At 49.1% G+C, this 18837-nt stretch overlaps 1 protein-coding gene across 1 annotated transcript in view; it reads right to left on the bottom strand.

Moving 5' to 3' along the window:
- The window catches only part of LOC100588347 (multidrug resistance-associated protein 1-like), a 34143-nt gene extending 20195 nt beyond the window's left edge, over positions 1-13948 (bottom strand). The window contains 5 exon segments of the mRNA XM_030808698.1: positions 1492-1802; positions 4986-5193; positions 9667-9798; positions 12601-12656; positions 13930-13948. Coding sequence (XP_030664558.1) covers positions 1492-1802; positions 4986-5193; positions 9667-9798; positions 12601-12656; positions 13930-13948 — 726 coding nt within the window.
- Between the last annotated feature and the right edge of the window lie 4889 nt (positions 13949-18837).

The raw sequence follows: 18837 nt of genomic DNA, 5'->3' as shown, positions 1-18837 counted from the left end.
AGTAACCTGAATTTACTCAATAATGCCCCTGGCTGGGCACAGTGGCTCAATGCCTGTAATCCCAGCACTTCGGGAGGCTGAGGCGGGCGGATCTCTTGAGGTCAGGAGTTTCAGACCAGCCTGGCCAACATAGTGAAACCTCGTCTCTACTAAAAATACAAAAACTAGCCGGGCATGGCGCATGCCTGTAATCCCAGCTATTTAGGAGGCTGAGGCAGGAGAATCACTTGAACCTGGGAAACAGATGTTGCAGTGAGCCAAGATTCCATCACTGCACTCCAGCCTGGAGGACAGAGCTAGACTCTGTCTCAAAAATAATAATAATTTAAAAAAAATGCCCCTAAAGTACAAGAGTAGTGATACTGGCATATTGTTATAGTTGTTCTATTTTATTATTATAAATTATTGTTATTAATCTCTTATTATGCCAAATTTATAAATTTAACTTTATCATAAGTATGTAGGTACAGGAAAAAAAAACAGTATATGTAGGATTCAATACTATCTGTGGTTTCGGGCATCCATTGCGGGGGTGTCTTAGAATGTGTGCCTGCAGATAAGGGGGTAGTGCTGATTCAGCGCCCCTATGCTCCCTTGCCCTACTTCCCTTCTTTGGTCTCACTGACTGAAATACAGATATAATGGCTGGAGCTCCAGCAGCCACCTTGGACCACGAAGCCAACTTAAGAATGAAAACCTTGTACAAATATGGTAAGATTTTTAAAATTTTTTAAATAAAAGCAGGTATCTGGGATATTAAACTCATGAAGCTGCCATATCAGCCCTGAACAGCCTAACTCTAAATTTCTATTATGACAGAGAAAGAGAAACATCTATCTTGTTTAAGCTGCTATTATTCATATTTCCACTATCTACAGGAGGCTTAGGAACTAAAGAATTTTATACTTGAAGAAATTTTAGGCTGGGCACAGTGGCTCAAGCCTCTAATCCCAACACTTTCGGAGGTTGAGGTGGGCGGATCACCTGAGATCAGGAGTTTGAGACCAGCCTGGCCAACACTGGTGAAACCCATCGCTACTAAAAATACAAAAATTAACCGGGCACGGTGGTGTGTGCATGTAATACCAGCTACTCGGGAGGCTGAGGCAGGAGAATCACTTGAACTGGGAGGTGGAAGTTGCAGTGAGCCGAGATTGCACCATTGCACCCCAGCCTGGGTGACGGAGTGCGACTCTGTCTCAAAAAAAAAAAAAAAATTAATAATGAAGTTGTCTTTATAGTGGTAGGTTTTGTTTCCATGTTGAATTGACAGGTGGAAAAATAAAACAGGAAAAAAGTGCATTCCACAAAAAAGTGCATTTTGTTATAGTGAGCAAAAAAACAATTGAGGTATTCGAAAGTGACAAAAACAAATCTACATGCTTCAGAAGCACCACACTGGGGACGTGGTGAGATAAAACGAGGCTTTAGGTAACACTGTGTATAATGCGCAGTAGGGCTTGTCCTGAACACCAAGACCTCACCCCTTACCTGGACGAAGAAGTAGATGACGCCGAGGGGCGGGATGATGATTGCGGCGATGGGCGTGGCCAGCAGGATAACGATGCAGGCACCGATGACGTTGAACAGGGAGCCCATGAACATCTTGATGACCCCTGGGATCATGGAGTCCACCCTGTCCAGCTCCTTGGAGAAGCGGTTCACCAGGTTCCCACTGGGGGTCCGCTCAAAGAAGCTCATGGGTGATCGCAGGATGCTGTGCAGCAGGTCCACATGCAGAAAGCGGGAAGCCAAGATCCCCCTGATGGACACGGCCATGGAGTAGCCAAACACGGCGATCCCTGCAGACACTCGGAGTTAAACTCCACAATGCAGAGAGGGAGCTGACCAGGCACTGCAGGGAGGAGCGGCCATGTGGACGAGGCAGGCCTGGATTCCCAACTTCTAATAATAATAATGATGATGAGCCAGGCATGGTGGCTCACACCTGTAATCCCAGCACTTTGGAAGGCTGAAGCGGTTGGATCACTTGAGGTCAGGAGATCAAGACCAGCCTGGCCGACACAGTAAAACTCATCTCTACTAAAAATACAAAAATCAGCCAGGCATGGCGGCGGGCGCCTGTAATCCCAGGTACTCGGGAGGCTGAGACAAGGGAACTGCTTGAATCCAGGAGGTGGAGGTTGCAGTGAGCCAAGACTGTGTCACTCCACTCCAACATGGGTGACAGAGTGAAACTCTGTCTCAAAAAAATAATAATAATAATAATGATGATGATGATGGTGGCAGCTATTATTCAGAGGGTACTTCCTATGTGCTAAAAGCACTGTGCTGGGTTTTACATGTAACTAATTTTTAGGATGACTCTGAATAACTTCTATTACTACCCAATTTACAGATAAGAAAACTGAAGTCCAGATAGGTGAATGCCTTTGCCTTTAGTATACTGTGCCTGTCAGAAGTAGAACTGGGATTTCAGTCCAGACAGCCTGCTCTTAATCCACATGCCATATTCTTCTAGACCAGGGGTCCCCAACCCCCGGGCCACAGATTGGCAGCAGTTCATGACCTGTTAGGAACCAGGCCCCACAGCAGGAGGTGAGTGGTGGTCACCTCCTGAGCATCACCGCCTGAGCTCTGCCTCCTGTGCGCTCAGTGGTGGCATTAGATCTTCTAGCAGTGCTGAACCCTATTGTGAACTGCACATGCAAGGGACCTTGATTGTGCGCTTCTTAGGATAATCTAACTAATGCCTGATGATCTAAGGTGGAAGAGTTTCATCCTGAAATCACCCCCCACTGTTTCCATGAAACCAGTCCCTGGTGCCAAAAAGGCTGGGGATCGCTGCTTTAGAAAAGTGCTGAGATAATTTTCTGAAATGATGGAAATGATGGCTACTGAGCACTTGAAACGTGTCTAGTCTAATCGAATAAATCTTTCATTTTATTTTTCTTTTGAGATGGGGCCTCTCTCATCCTGTCACCCAGGGTGGAGTGCAGGGCTGTGATCACAGCTCACTGCAGCCTCGACCTCCTGGGCTCAAGCAATCCTCTCACCTCAGCCTCCTGAGTAGCAGGGATCACAGGCATGTGCCACCATGCCCACCGAATTTTTGTATCTTTTGTAGAAACAGGGTTTTGCCATGTTGCCCAGGCTGGTCTTGAACCCCTGGACTAAGCAATCCACCCGCCTTGGCCTCTCAAAGTGTTGGGGTTACAGGCGTGAGCTACTGCACCCAACATTTATTTAATTTTAACAGTTGAAATTAAAATAGCCACCTGTGTCTCATGACTACTGCACCAGACAGCACAGCTCTGGAACAGACATTGTTGCTGTGTGAGTTCAGGTAATACCACACCCTCTCTGTTCTCTACCTTCCCTCAATTATAATTTGTAGGCCACAGTTCTTTCCCCTAATGGCAAGGAAAGGGGAGGGTGGGGATTGAGAGACTCAAGGACTCCATGTGTGCTCTGCTACCAGTGGGTTTTCCCAAAACCACCTCCTGGAGATCCTGAGACATTGGTGGTTCTCTCAAACAACCCACAGGAGGGCACTGTGCTTTCCAGAGCAGCAACTTCCTAGGAACAGAGAGGCTTCCATCTCTGCCTCTTCAATTGGGAAGACACTCAATAGGCAGGGGCTCAAGTGACAGGCTCTGGAGCCAATGCTGCCAAATCCCATCTCTGCCACTTACCAGCTATGGGACCTCCTACTGGTCACTGAATCTCTCAGTTTCCTCATCTGTAAAATGGGACAATGACGCTGACCTTGGAGCAGTGTGGAATGTGAAGTCCCCACTTGGCAATGTGCCTGGCATACAGAAGTGCTCAAATGTGTCAAGACTATCCATTTACTGTATGTATATCATATGGACCATGCAGGTGTATTTGCAAACATGGCTCACATACTGCACAGCACAGTGGATAACAGCGTGAGCTCCTCAGCCAGACTGCCTTGTTCAATGCCAATGCTGCCAAGTATTAGCTGTGTGACTTTTGGCAACTCACTCAACCTCTCTGGGCCTCAATTTCTGTATCTCCAAAATGAGGGAAATATTAACTCCTACCTCCCAGGACTGCTGCAAGGATAAAATAAGTTAAAACACGTGGAAGTGTTTAGAACAAATCCAAGCACCAAGTAAATGCTCTGTAAACGCCAGCTGTTATTATCAACACTGCTGCATTTGAGGACTCACATAGGACCACACAGAACAGTAGAGAGCAGGGTTTTTTTTGTTTTATTTTTTGAGACAGGGTCTTGCTCTGTCACCCAGGCTGGAGAGCAGTGGTGCAATCATAGGTCTAACTGTAGGCTCAAACTCCTGGGCTCAAGCAATCTTGTGACCTCAGCTGCCCAAGTCGCTGAGACCACAAGTGCATACCACTACGTGTACCTGTAGTTTATTTATCTATTTTTTTCTAGAAACAGGGTCTCACTATGTTGCCCAGGCTGGTCTCGAACATCTGGCCTCAAGCGATCCTCTGACTTCAGCCTCCCAAAGTGTGGGATTACAGGTGTGAGCCACCATGCCTGGCCAACAGCAGGGTTTCTCAATCTTGTGACAACCAAAAACATCTCCAGATATTGTCAAACATCCCTGAGGGACAACACTGCCCATAATTGGGAATTACTAGTATGAGCCAATTTCCGCCCTCACTCAGCAGGCAAAAGTCCGCATATGAGACCTCATGCAAGCTCTGTCACCGTGACAAAGCAAACAGGGTCAAGGGGGTCCTCCCAACCCTCAGCGCTTCCAGAGGCCTCTGTTCTCAACTGTCCTCATCTGTAAAATGGGCACACTAGAGCACTTCTCCCGTCTACCACCAAGGCCCATATGAACAAAGCACTCAAACACCCACTCTACAAATATCTGAGTGTCTACTAGCTGACAGCTACCATTCCTCTGGGTTGGCTTGGTTTGGGGTCCCACAAAACCCTGAGGACTCTAAGGATCCATTTCTATAATTAGACAAACCCACAACAGGGGCCCAAATCAGGCGGGGTGGGAGACAGTGGCACCAACCTTGTGAAATGCCCAGGGCTCCATAGACGCTCAGCCGGACTTTCGTGTGCTCCTGGGTCCCGTTGACGATGGGGTCATCAGTCCAGAGACTGAGCCAATAGTTGGAAGCCAGCGTGGACACGTGGTTACACATGAAAAGGAAGATGCTGAGAAAGGAGATGAAGAGTCCGATGGCCTTCATGTAGTCCCATTACACGGAAAGCTTGACCTGGAGACCACAGGAGATAAGGCAGCTTAGCACATGCATGCACCCAGCCCCAGCCCCACAAGGTTAGGGGCTTCACCAGCACAGCACCACCCAGCTGCCTGCCTTTGCTCCTAGGTAGAATACCCCTCCCATTTAGCTATTTGACAAAGTCAGCAGTAAACAAAGTCGAGGGCCAGGCGCCGTGGCTCACAACTGTAATCCCAACATTTTGGGAGGCTGAGGCGGGCAGATCAACTGAGGTAGGGAGTTCGAGACCAGCCTGGTCAATATGGCAAAACCCCGCCCTCTACTAAAAATAGAAAGTTAGCCGGGTGTGGTGGTCGGCACCTGTAATCCCAGCTAATTGGAAGGCTGAGGCAGGAGAATTCCTCAAACCCAGGAGGCAGAGGTTGCAGCAGTGAGCCAAGATCGCCCCACTGCACTCCAGCCTGGGCGACGGAGCGAGACTCCGTCTCAAAAAAAAAGAGACAAACTCAGGGTCTCTGCCCTCATGCATGGAGCTTCCAGTCATGTGGTGAGATTGGCTCCCATAAAATCATCCCAGATAAATGCATCATCACAGAGAAGAGCTGTAAACGGCGCACAATTCCATGTGAGTATAAAACGCAGTCTAGAGAGGTATTGGGGGAGGTTTTCTTCCAGGAAGTGACATTAAAGAGTTAAACCAAGGCTGGGTGCAGTGGCTCACGCCTGTGATCCCAGCACTTTGGTAGGCTGAGGCGGGTGGATTACCTGAGGTCAGGAGTTCGAGACCAGCCTGACCAACATGGCAAAACCCCTTCTCTACTAAAATAAAAAAATTAGCTGGGGATGGTGGTAGGCACATGTAATCTCAGCTACTCGGGAGGCTGAGGCAAGAGAATCTCTTGAACCCAGGAGGCGGAGGTTACAGTGAGCCGAGAATGCGCCACTGCACTCCTGCCTGGGCGACAGAGTGAGATTGTCACTAAAAAATGAAAAAAAAAAAAAAAAAGAGTGCTGGGCATCCTGGCTCACGCCTGTAATCCCAGCACTTTGAGGGGCTGCGGCCAGTGGATCACCTGAGGTCAGGAATCCGAGACCAGCCTGGCCAACATGATGAAACCTCATCTCTACAAAAAACACAAAAATCAGTCAGGTGTGAGGGCATGTGCCTGTAGACTGAGGCACAAGAGTCGCTTGAAGCCGGGAGGCAGAGGTTGCACCGAGCCAAAATTACGCCACTGCACACCAACCTGGGTGACAGAGGGAGACACTGCCTCCAGGAGAAAAAAAAAAAAAAAGGAGTTAAACCAGCTGAAAATGGAAAAAAGGTGGCAGAACCAGCATGTGCAAAGGCCCTGAGGTAGGAGGAAACACAGTGCATGTGGGGAACTGAGAGAAGGCACTGGTGGCTGGAGCCAGGAGATCATGGGGCAGCAAGGAACAAGAGGCTGGAAAAACCAGTTGCAGTCAGACCACACATGGCCTGGGAGACTCGGGTCAGGGTTCCAACTTTTATGCCAAGACTGACAGAAAGCAGAAGCCACCAATGAGTTTTAAGCAATGTGTGACATGTTGCCTGGCAACCAAGGCCAAATGTCACCTCCAAGCCACAACTGGGCCAGCCTCCCCCAACTCTTTTCACTCTGAGCACAGAATACCATCTCACCCATCTTCCCAGGGCCCAGTTCGCTCCAGGAGGTGAAGGTTGGAGTTTCTTTCCCTCCTATATTCCCTGTGGAGCCCAGCATGGGGCTGAACAAATGTGTCTAGCCGCCTGACATGAGAGACAGGGCAATCTGCTTTAGGCCAGCCCCCATCTAAACCAACTGGGCTTGGTTTCAAGAAATTCCAGGGATCTTTACCCCTGTCTGTGCTCATTATCATTTCAAGCTTTTCATGCTGAATTTTGGGTCATAAAAATCATCTGGACTAGGTGTGGTGGCTCACACCTATAATGCCAGCACTTTAGGAGGCCAAGGCAGGAAAATCACGTGAGCCCAGGAGTTCGAGACCAGCCTGGGAAACACAGTAAGACCCCGTCTCTACAAAAAATTTTTAAATTAGCTAGGAAGCTGAGCTAGGAGGATCTTTTGATCCCAGAAGCTTAAGGCTGCAGTGAGCGTTGGTCACACCACTGCACTCCAGCCTGAGCGACACAGTGAGGCCCTGCCCCTCACCTGAAAAAAAAAAAAACAAAAATCATCTGACCCTACGGTCTAGCTGAAAGGTAACAGGTGAAAGATAACAGGTCTGATGTGTAACTGATTGCTTCCTTTTGAGTTTTCAAGCCTCCATTCTGGAAAATGAAATATGTGGGTGAGGACACAGGTCATAATTAAGAATGTGTTTATTTCACCACTTGGCTTTGTCGTGCAGCCAAGCTGCCTGCCGTCCCTGAAATTAGCCTGCAGCGTTCAGGAACTTCTTTGTCATGAGTAGTGGAAGGTGGTGGGCTCAGGGGTCAGAAATGACAAGTGTGTGGCCAGGTGTGGCGGCTCACATCTGTAATCCCAGTACTTTGGGAGGTGGGCCAGTCACTTGAGCCCAGGAGTTCGAGACCAGCCTGGGCAACAGGGTGAAACCTCTTCTCCACTAAAAAATAAAAAAAATTAGTCAAGTGTGGTGGTGCACACATGTAGTCCCAGCTACTTGGAAGGCTGAGGTAAGAGAATCACTTGAATCTGGGAGGTGGAGGCTGCAGTTAGCCGTGATTGTGCCACTGCATTCCATCCTGGGTGACAGAGTCAGACCTCGTCTCAGAAAAAAAAAAAAGAAAACACATTAAAAAAAAAAAAAGGCTGGGTGCAGTGGCTCATGCCTGTAATCCCAGCACCAGCACTTTGGGAGGCTGAGGCAGGCGGATCACAAGGTCAGGAGTTTGAGACCAGCCTGGCCAAGACAGTGAAACCCCGTCTCTACCAAAAATACAAAAATTAGCTGGGCATGGTGGCGCAGGCCTGTAGTCCCAGCTACTCTGGAGGCTGAGGCAGGACAATCGCTTGAACCCGGGAGGTGGAGGTTGAGGTTGTGGTGAGCTCAGATTGCGCCACGGCACTACAGCTTGGGCAACACAGCAGGACTTCATCTCAAAAACAAAACAAAACAAAACAAAAACAAATGATGAGCGTGTTGTGCCTGGCTCCACTCTTCTCCACTCTTGGTCCAACCTTGACAAGTTACAAGCCCCCTGGCTTTAGAGTCCTTGAATATAAAATTGGAGTTAAATGAGGATTAAATGGGCCTGGCATCTCTGGCCCTTCCTTCCCATTTCCTGTGATTTGGGGTAACTTCTCTGGCTTCCTGGAGGGTCACTAAGGGTAAGGTGAGAGGACACCAGAGTCACCTCTGCCCCTTGTTACGATCCTGACTGTGATGACAAGTTAAGGAAAAAGCCAGGAACAGACAGTTCTGGGAAGCTCTGGACACATCCGGGCAGATCTAAGAGAAAGTGCCCCAGCCTCACTCCCCCGCTACCACCTTTCATGGGTTTTTTTTTTTGTTTTTCTTTATCTGCATGCTTATTTTTTACCTACTTTAAAAATTCCATTCCCTATTTTTTTTTTAAAAAAAACATAACCACATTTATTTTTAAAAATAAACTTTGGATCACCACCATAAATGGAGAATTATTAACACTTGCCCAAAATAGACAATCTTTAAAAACAATAAAACAGGAGCTCAAAACCTGGTCTCCTTCTTAAAAGAGAGGCTAGCGGTTGTTAGGTACTGAAGGCAGGGTAGGACCCAACTGGGACTTTCTCAGGGACGTAATCATTAGGACCAAATCAGAAATGAAAAACAGGCAGGGCGCGGTGCTCACACCTGTAACCCCAGCACTTTGGGAGGCCGAGGTGGGTGGATCACCTGAGGTCAGGAGTTCAAGACCAGCCTGGCCAACATGGTGAAACCCTGTCTCTACAAAAAATACAAAAATTAGCTGGGCGAGGTAGCGAGTTTCTGTAATCCCAGCTACTCAGGAGGCTGAGGCAGGAAAACTGCTTGAACCCAGGAGGCAGAGGTTGTAGTGAGCCGAGATCACAACCACTGCACTCCAGCCTTGGCGACAGAGTGAGACTGTCTCAAAAAAATAAAAATAAAAAAAAAGAAATGAAACATTCATCTGTCATTTAATGTGTCTGTGCACAACCAGACACCATCTCATGCACAACTGAACCCCACATTGCAGGAAGCCCTGATTTAAAGCATCCAGCTCACCTCTCGCGAATGAGACCCCGAGTTGCTCAAGCAGTCAATAGAGCAGAGACTGTAAGTACTAACCCTGGAGTCTGCCAGGGTTCAAATCCCAGTTCTGTCGCTGACCAGCGGTGACCTTGGGTAAGTCACTTAGCCTCTCTGGCCTCAGTTTCTGGTGCTGTAAATAGTACCTTCAGAGGTGTGTTGTGATGGACAGGTGAGTTAACATAGACAAGGCACTTTGCACAGTGCCCAGTGCACAGTGGGCGCTCTATAAAATCCAGCCACTATCATCATTTAAGGAGCGAATCTCACCTGCCCCGTCTGCACCTTGTCAGCCTCCATCAGCTTCCAGGTCTCCTCCTTCTTGGCCCCAGCTTTCTGCAGTTCTGTGGTGCTGTTGTGGTACCTGCTGATGTCCCCGCTATAGGAGGAGGAGCTGCTGAGCTGTATGGAGAAGCAAAGTACAAGGGTTTCAACTGCATGGATGCCTTAGGCAGGGTCGGAGGGCTCCCTGCTGGGACTGCTATTGTGAGTCTGAACCATGGCATAAGTGATGGAGTGTTTCCACATGCACACATGTAAACATATATATGAATATGTGCACATGTGCACCACACCCCACCATGTCATTCCCCAGGGTTACAGATCAATTAGAATTGATCTAAAAAAAAAAAAGCCAATAAAAGATAAAACAGAGCGCATCGTAGATCATTTTTCAAACATGAAAAAGATTCAAAATGTAACACATGATGAAAAGCATAGGGCAAAGTACCCAGCTAGTTCGATTTTCTTGTTTTACAAGTGTGGTGGGTGTTGGGGTGGGATCTTGCCCTGACTGCTCCTTCATGCAAGCACGTTACTCAGAAAGCATTATTTGGCCAGGTGCAGTGGCTCACACCTGTAATCCCAGCACTTTGGGAGGCCGAGGCAGGCGGATCACTTGAGGCCAGGAGTTCAAGACTAGCCTGGCCAACATGGTGAAACCCTGTCTCTACTAAAAATACAAAAATTAGTGAGGCATGGTACCGTGTGCCTGCAGTCCCAACTACTGGGGGGTTGAGGCAGGAGAATCGCTTGGATCCCAGAGGCAGAAGTTGCAGTGAGCTGTGATTGCACCAATGCACTCCAGCCTCAGCGACAGAGTAAGACCCTGTCTCAAAAAAAAAAAAAAGCACTTTTTGCACATCAGTGGTCATCAGCTTTATGCAGACCCCCAGAGATTATCACAGCCTGGGCGACAGAGGGAGACTTATGTCAAAAAAAAAAAAGAAAGAAAAGAAATTATGGAGGCCATGCAAAACACAGCTGTGGCTCACTGCCGTGGAAACTTCTGTACTTTCCTCTACCTACTTATCTCCTGCACAAGATTACAAGCTAAATGAGGTCAGGAGCCCCATGTGAGTCATCCCTGTCATCCCTGCACCCCCAGAACTGTGTCCCCTGAAAACACTTCCTGAAGGCCGAATAAACCTCCACCACCTCCCCTCTTTGAACTAGGGCCTGGGGGTGGGTAACCTTTCCTTACCCATGAGATCTGTGCAAAGGTCTTTAGTTAAGGTCTAGTGAGGTGGAAGTGGCTCTTAAATCCGAAAGCAAGAGTGAGTTTTCAGGGAGTGGCAGAGGGAAGAATGAGAACCAACTCTGGACGGAATCTAGAATTCGGATGGGGAGCTAGGGCTTCCTGCTTCATGACCTAGGACTTCACAATTCCACACACCTCGACAGAAAATCTTAAATCCTTCTACACTCATGCACTGTCTGGAGTCTCCCACTAGTATTTAGGCTGTGTAAGATTGAGAGGTGACAGCGTGCTGACAGCCCTCGCAGCCCTCGCTCGCTCTCGGCACCTCCTCAGCCTTGGCGCCCACTCTGGCCGTGCTTGAGGAGCCCTTCAGCCCACCACTGCACTGTGGGAGCCCCTTTCTGGGCTGGCAAAGGCCAGAGCCGGCTCCCACAGCTTGTGGGGAGGTGTGAAGGGAGAGGCATGGGCGGGAACTGGGGCTGCACACAGCCATTGCGGGCCAGCACTAGTTCCGGATGGGTGTGGGCTCGGTGGGCCCCGCACTCAGAGTAGCCAGCCAGCCCTGCCAGCCCCAGGCAGTGAGGGGCTTAGCACCTGGGCCAGCAGCTGCTGAGCTCGATTTCTCCTGGGCCTTAGCCGCCTCCCCGCAGGGCAGGGCTTGGGACCTGCAGCCCGCCATGCCTAAGCCTCCCCCAAGAGACCAGCCTGGCCAACATGGAAAAACCCCATCTCCATTCCAAAAATACAAAAATTAGCTGGGTGTAGTGGTGCGCGCCTGTAATCCCAGCTACTCAGGAGGCTGAGGCCCTAGAATCGCTTGAACCCGGGAGGCGGAGGTTGCAGTGAGCTGAGATCGTGCTACTACACTCCAGCCTGGGTGACAGAGCGAGACTCTGTCTCAAAAAAAAAATAAAAAATAAAAATGAAAATAAAAAAATCTAAAAAACACGAATAAAAGAAAAAAACAAAAAATTAAAATTAAAAAATGAGCAGGTGCCCTCGTGTCCAGCACAGCCCCTGCTGTGACTCTCAATTAGAGCACGCTCCGGTAACTGTGATGTGTGGGACGTGTTCTCTCACTTCCTGGCTGTGCACCTTGGGGAAATGATAAACCTCTCTGAGCCTCATCTTCCACATCTGCAAAACAGGAACAGCAGCAGACCCAACCTTCATTCACAAGAGGGTGAAATGAGATCGCACGTAGTGCCTGGCACAGCGACTGTTCAGTGATGGCAACCCCTGTGTTGCTTATTACTAAATACATTTTTAAACACGTTCTACAGAGAATTCTAGGCACAGCCAGGGACTGAGAACCTCTGCTTTAAACATTCCCTTTAATGTCAGCATCTGTTTTGTCTAAACTAACACAACACTAAATTAAAAAACAAACAAATAAAACACAAATAGCCACATCACCCAGGAAGGAAGAGTGATACCAAGCAGGACTTCCCATGCAGCCAGTCCTCACACACATGCGTGACAAAGAGAACCAGCCATGCCCTTAACCATCTTTCTCTGTGCAGGGATGAATATGTTCCAGAACACTCCCAGGGACCCCCATCTGGAGGCTGCATGTCGCAGAGAGCCCCCCCTCTCCTACCAGCAGCCTCAGGCCGCCCTCCTATAAGCCTCAGCCTTCACTTCTCCTGTTCCTCACTGAGTGCAGCCACCATGGTCAGCTGGGAGCTTCTGCAGGCATGCAGTGCTCGCTAAGGCTGCCTCACCCTCTCAACCCACCAATCAGCCCACAGGTTGAACTGGGCAGCTGGAAAATTCCACTCTGCATGGAGGAGGACCAAGCGCCTAAGAGGAGGAATCTGAACATCGGTTAGTCCACCATCCTGTCAGCCTTTTTTTTTTTTTTTCTTCTTGTCTTGAGACAAGGTCTTCTCTGTCACCCAGGCTGGAGTGCAGTGGTGCAATCTTGGCTCACTGCAACCTCTGCCTCTTGGGTTCAATCAATCCTCCCACTTCAGCCTCCCAGGAAGCTGGGATTACATGCATGCACCACTGAGCCTGGGTAATTCTTTTGTATTTCTAGTAGAGAGGGGGTTTCACCATGTTGGCCAGGCTGGTCTCAAACCCCTGACCTCAGGTGATCCACCCACCTTGGCCTCCCAGAGTACTGGGGTTACAGGTGTGAGCCACTGCACCTGGCCCCCTGTTGGCTTTTTGAAGGGATCAGCTCTCCCTCTTCCTACAGGCTTGGTGGGCCTGTCAATCAGGGTGCCTCAGATTCCCCCAGCCAAGGTGGGCACTATCTGAGGTCGCCCCATAAAAGCCCCTCTCCCAGGATTTGAACCCTCGTCAGTGGTCTACAAGGACCAAAGACAGTTCAAGTTCACCTGTCCTAAAAGAGTCTAGTCTCCCAGAGTTCCCATTTCCTGAGTCCTACTTGCTCGGTTCTGCCTTTGATTCACGAGTTACCTGGTATCCTTTCAGGAAACACCCTCTGTTTAAGGTGACAAGATTCAGCTTCTGCTGCTTACAAAAAAGCCCTTGGCTGGGACCCTAAGCCACACACTGCAGAAGGCAGGAGGGACGGGTCCAGTCTGTCCACTGGAATTCCGCTAGGCGACATCCCTCTTCAGGGTCCCCACCACCACCTGCTGTAGTTCCCCAACAGGCGCTGATCACCCTGCATTGTCTGGGCCCATGTGTGTCTTGACTGTGCCCCAAGATGCATGGGTGGCAGCTCACAATCAAACTGTTGCCATTTATTGTCCATCCACTGTGTGCCAGGCACTTCATAAGCATAGTCGCCTCAGGGCATGCTGGTCACGGTAATGTGACCTATGAAACAGTAAAGCTTACCCAAGGTCATCAGTGACAATAAAGGGATCTGGGGACTCAGGCTGTATCCCCCAGTGCCAGCCTCAACGCCAGACACACAGTAGGTACCCAGTAAATGTGTGCTAAATGAACCAATGAACAACCGGAGGGGTGAAAACACAGACATCTGAGGGCACCTCCCCAGACATGCAGCGACAGTCTCGGCCCATCTCTGGCCTCATTCTATGAGCCGAGCCAACTCCAACCCGGGCAGTACTGACCTGCTTCCTCCTCGTCCATCACTTTGATGCCTGGGAATTCAGAAGACCCAAGATATTGTTAAGAAGCAAAGCAAAACTCCCGCCCTAAGCCTCTATCTAAATAAAGGAGTGAAGCAACTGTCTTTTCTAAAGGGGGAGGGGCAAGAATGGCTGAAGGGTCTGCTCCATTTGTGCCTCAGTTTCCCCATCCCACACGTGCTGGGTGGATCTGGGACAAGCACACTGCCCAAGACCAACCCCTTTCTCCAAAGTCATAACTGTGTTGGGTTTTTGTTTGTTTGTGACAGAGTTTCACTCTTTAGCCCAGGCTGGAGGGAAGTGGCATGATCTTAGCTCACTGCAACCTCCGCCACCCAGGTTCAAGCGATTCTCCAGCCTCAGCCTCCCAAATAGCTGGGATTACAGGTGCCCGCCACCACACGTGGCTAATTTTTGTATTTTTAGTAGAGAAGGGGTTTCCATGTTGGCCAGGCTGGTCTCAAACTCCTGACCTCAGGTGATACACCTGCCTTGGCCTCCCAAAGTGCTAGGATTACAGGCGTGAGCCACCATGCCTGGCCAAAGTCATAACTGTGTTTAACCATAAATAGAGCTAAACAAATAACGCAGACCAACCTTCAGTCTTCAGGCTTGTTTTTACGCAGGAGAGGAAAAGAAATAAAGTGTTACAGTAGGCAGGCCAGGCATGACACTGGGAGGTGGCATGGGCATCAGCTCCAGCCCCTTTGAGGACAGACATTGCTCCTAAGAGGGGCTGGCCCCACTCAGAGCCAGATGCACATGTACCCAAGAAGAGAAGAGAAGGTGACTTAGCCCAGATATCACCCTGGACCCTCTCAGGCTGGGATGGGGGCTCCTTCTCTGGGATTTCCCAGGCCCTCAAGCACCCCTCCATCACTGCATTTAGCACTGCGATACCCTTAATTGTTTGGTGTTTGTCTCTCCCATCAGACTGTGAGCTCTCAAGGGCGTGAAGTGGGTCTTATCCATCACTGTATTACCAGCACCTGGCACAGCAGGTGGCCAAGTGCAGTTACACAGGATGCACACTGCACAACTCAAGGTGGGGGGCACCATTCCACACAGAGGCTCACATACCAGGTGGCCTTGTGGCACACAGCAGCCACTCTGTACACACTTGACAGACAGATGGACAGACTGACAAGTGTACAGTCAAGTCAAGAAGCAGAGCTGACTTCCCATTGCCAGAGGGGCCCCTCTCATAGGCAGGACTGACAAAGCTGGTTTCTAAAGCAGATCTGAGAAAGGGGTGAAATCCACTCCTATTTTCTCCTAGTCTGAGGTATTTATGCTGCTGTGTAAACATCCAAAGCCCTCCAGCCTACCCACTGCTTATGCAGGACATGCCTTGAACAGCCAAGGCGCGATTCATCCACTCACTTATTTAACACATTTACTGAGTGTCTACTATGTGCCAGGCTCTTTTCTGAGTCCTGGGGATGGAGAGACAACCAAAAAGCCCTCAGAGCAGCCGGGCACTATGGCTCATGCCTGTAATCCCAGCACTTTGGGAGGCTGAGGCAGGTGGATCACTTGAGGTCCGGAGTTCGAGACCAGCCTGACCAACGTGGCAAAACACCGTCTCTACTAAAAATACAAAAATTAGCCGGGCGTGGTGGCGGGCATCCGTAATCCCAGCTACTTGGGAGGCTGCGGCAGGAGAATCACTTGAACCCGGGAGGCGGAAGTTGTAGTGAGCCGAGATCACACCACTGCACTCCAGCCTGGGCAACAGAGTGAAACTCCCAAAACAAAGAAAACAAAACAGACAAACAAAAAACAAAAAAACCCTCAGATCTTAAATTCCAAAGGAAGAGATCAACAATAAACGAACAAGTAGATCCGTAATTTACTCCAGGCAGCAGTAAGTGCCACAAAGAAATCAAAGCAGGGAAGAAGAGAGAAATGAAGGCTGGGGGCCAGGGTGGAGAATGCTATAAAGTAGCAAGAATTCTTTCTCTTTTTTTAAAGCAAACACACGAAACTTGTAATTCAATGACTGTCACTGAGTTCATGCAACCACCAGGTGTTGGGTTTTGGATGCTGTCAAGCCAGGTGCTGTTTCTACCCTTGACCCACGTTAAGTGCTGCTCCGGGTCTGTGTATTCCGCAGCCAGCCCTCTCACTGTTTATTCTACCAACACTGCCTTTACTCAAGAAGGTTCTGGAACTCTGCTTGGGCGAGGTCCAGCAGGCCAGCCTCCCCGGAGGGATGAATTCAACTCACAACTTTATAGTCAACGCCTCATTTTTGACGAAAAACAGCATTCACTGGCTGCCTCACCGACCTCCTCCCCCAGCCTCGGCAGAGAAAGCTCTTCATCCTCAAAAGAGAAAGAAATCTGGCCTCTGAGGACAGCCAGAAGGAATGTGGGGGTCTGTCTGATGAACTCTGTCGGCAGCTGCTCTGTGCTGACAACCAATTTCTGTAACTTGGGGAGGTGCTTATGGCCTATTGTTAAGAAAAGAAATCAAACGGTGGCAGGAGATGAGAAAACTCTATGATATGCTCTCAATCCTGTCAAGGGAAAAGGCCTAGGAAGGAAGGACAGGTGAAAAAGATGCCAAAGCTAACAGCAGCTCCCCTTCCGGGCAGTGAGGGCAGAAGGATGTTCTTTTTCAGGACTTTTTTTTTTTTTAGACAGAGTCACGCTCTGTTACCCAGGCTAGAGTGCAGTGCCACAACCTCGGCTCACTGCAAGCTCTGCCCGCCGGGTTCACGCTATTCTCCTGCCTCAGCTTCCTGACATCTTTGTATTTTTAGTAGAGATGGGGTTTCACCATGTTGGCCAGGCGGGTCTCGAACTCCTGACCTCAGGTGATCCACCTACCTTGGCCTCCCAAAGTCCTGGCATTACAGATATGAGCCACCTTTTTTCCTGATTCTTTGTACTCGTCTGTAGTTTGCAAATGTCTATGACAAGCACATGTTGCTTTTCTAATCATTAAGAAAAAGTAGGTAAATACTTAAGAGGGAAAAATATTCGCCATGAGGTTAACACATGGTTCAAGCAAGGTTTTGAAAAATGGCCACAGGCCAGGTGCCGTGACTCATGCTTGTAATCCCAGGATTTTGGGAGGTCAAGGTGGGAGGATCGCTTGAGTCCAAGAGCTCAAGACCAGCCTGGGCTACAGAGTGATATCCCATCTCTACAAAAAAACATAAAAATATATAAATAAAATTGTTTAAAAGAGAAAAATGGCCACATTGTTGGAATGAAGATCCTTCTCCCAAGAGGACAAGGGAAGAATTCAGCAGTGTGAAGTCAGAGAACACAGGGCTTCTTGCTCTTGGTGCTTTGGATGTCCTGGCAAGCGGATTCCCTGTCATGGGGGGCAGGGTAAGGGGGAATCGTCTTGAGTGCTGTAGGATGTTCAGTGACATCGATGGCCTCTACCCTGGTTGCCTGCCAGGGGCAAACCCCACTCCAGTTGTGACATCCAAACATGTCTCCTAACATTGCTAATTGTCCCCAGGGTGGGGGCAATTTGCCCCCAATGGAAAACCACTGCTTTAAGTATTAGGTTCCTAAGAAAGAAACCAGAGTCATGAAGATGTGTTTTACCTTCCAGGTATGAAGGTTAATGAGCCAATTTTTAAAATCCCTTAAAAATTTGTTCCCCTAAGGGGCTTGAGACAATCTGTGAAAATGGTTCACTATTCACTTGATCCAGAAAACACCACAGAATCATGCAGATCAAGAGGTTCAAACCTTCATGTTCACCTTAAGAACATTTGTGAGGCCAGGCATGGTGGCTCATGCCTGTAATCCCAACACTTTGGGAGGCTGGGGCAGGAGGATCCCCTGAGGCCGGGAGTTCGAGACCAGCCTGGTCAACATGGTGAAACCCCATCTCTACTAAAAATACAAAAATTAGCCGGGCGTGGTGGCACATGCCTGTAACTCCAGCTACTCGAGAGGCTGAGGCACAAGAATTTCTTGAACCCGGGAAGGCGGAGGCTGCAGTGAGCCAAGATCATGCCACTACACTCCAGCCTGGGCAACAGAGTCCGACTCTGTATCCAAAAAAAAAAACAAAAAAAAAGGCCAAGCACGGTGGCTCACGCCTGTAATCCCAGCACTTTAGGAGGGTGGGGCAGGCGGATCATGAGGTTAAGAGATCAAGACCATCCTGGCTAACACAGTGAAACCCCGTCTCTACTAAAAATACAAAAAAAATTAGCCGGGCACGGTGGCGGGCACCTGTAGTCCCAGCTACTCAGGAGGCTGAGGCAGGAGAATGGCGTGAACCTGGGAGGCGGAGCTTGCAGTGAGCCCAGATCATGCCACTGCCCTCCAGCCTGGGCAACAGAGCAAGACTCCGTCTCAAAAAAAAAAAAGAAAGAAAAAAAAGAACACTCCTGAAAGTGCCCAGGCCATCAAGGTACGCACATACAAAAGGCCACAAAGTATCAGAAAGATGCCACTTTACAGAAACAACATGTACCATTCTGACATTATAATGGTGGAGTTTGTAGGTGTGCCCGGGCCAAGAAGTGGGGCTGGCCACAAGGTCGGCGGCCCAAAAAGAGCACTGAATTTCTGCTGCACATGCTTAAAAATACAGAGAGTCACGCTGAGCTTAAGGGTTCAGATGCAGATTCTCTGGTCCTTGAGCATATCCAACTGAACACAGCACCTAAGATGCGCCGCCGGACCTACACAGCTCAGGGTCGGTCAGATTAACCCATACCTGAGCTCATCCTGCCACATCCAGATGATCCTGCCTGAAAGGGAACAAATTGTTCCTAAATCAGAAGGGGAGGCTGCACAGAAGAAAAATATATCCCAGAAGAAATTGAAGAAACAAAAGCTTATGGCATGGGAATAAATTAGGAATAAAAGGAATGCCATTAAAAGTTAAAAAAAAAAAAAAGGAGAGAGA

Source organism: Nomascus leucogenys, unplaced genomic scaffold, assembly GCF_006542625.1.
Source record: "Nomascus leucogenys isolate Asia unplaced genomic scaffold, Asia_NLE_v1 000110F_10149285_qpdss1sc, whole genome shotgun sequence".
NCBI classification, from domain to species: Eukaryota; Metazoa; Chordata; class Mammalia; order Primates; family Hylobatidae; genus Nomascus; species Nomascus leucogenys.
The sequence above is the reverse complement of the archived record's forward strand: the minus strand, read 5'-3'. Positions and strand labels throughout refer to the sequence as shown.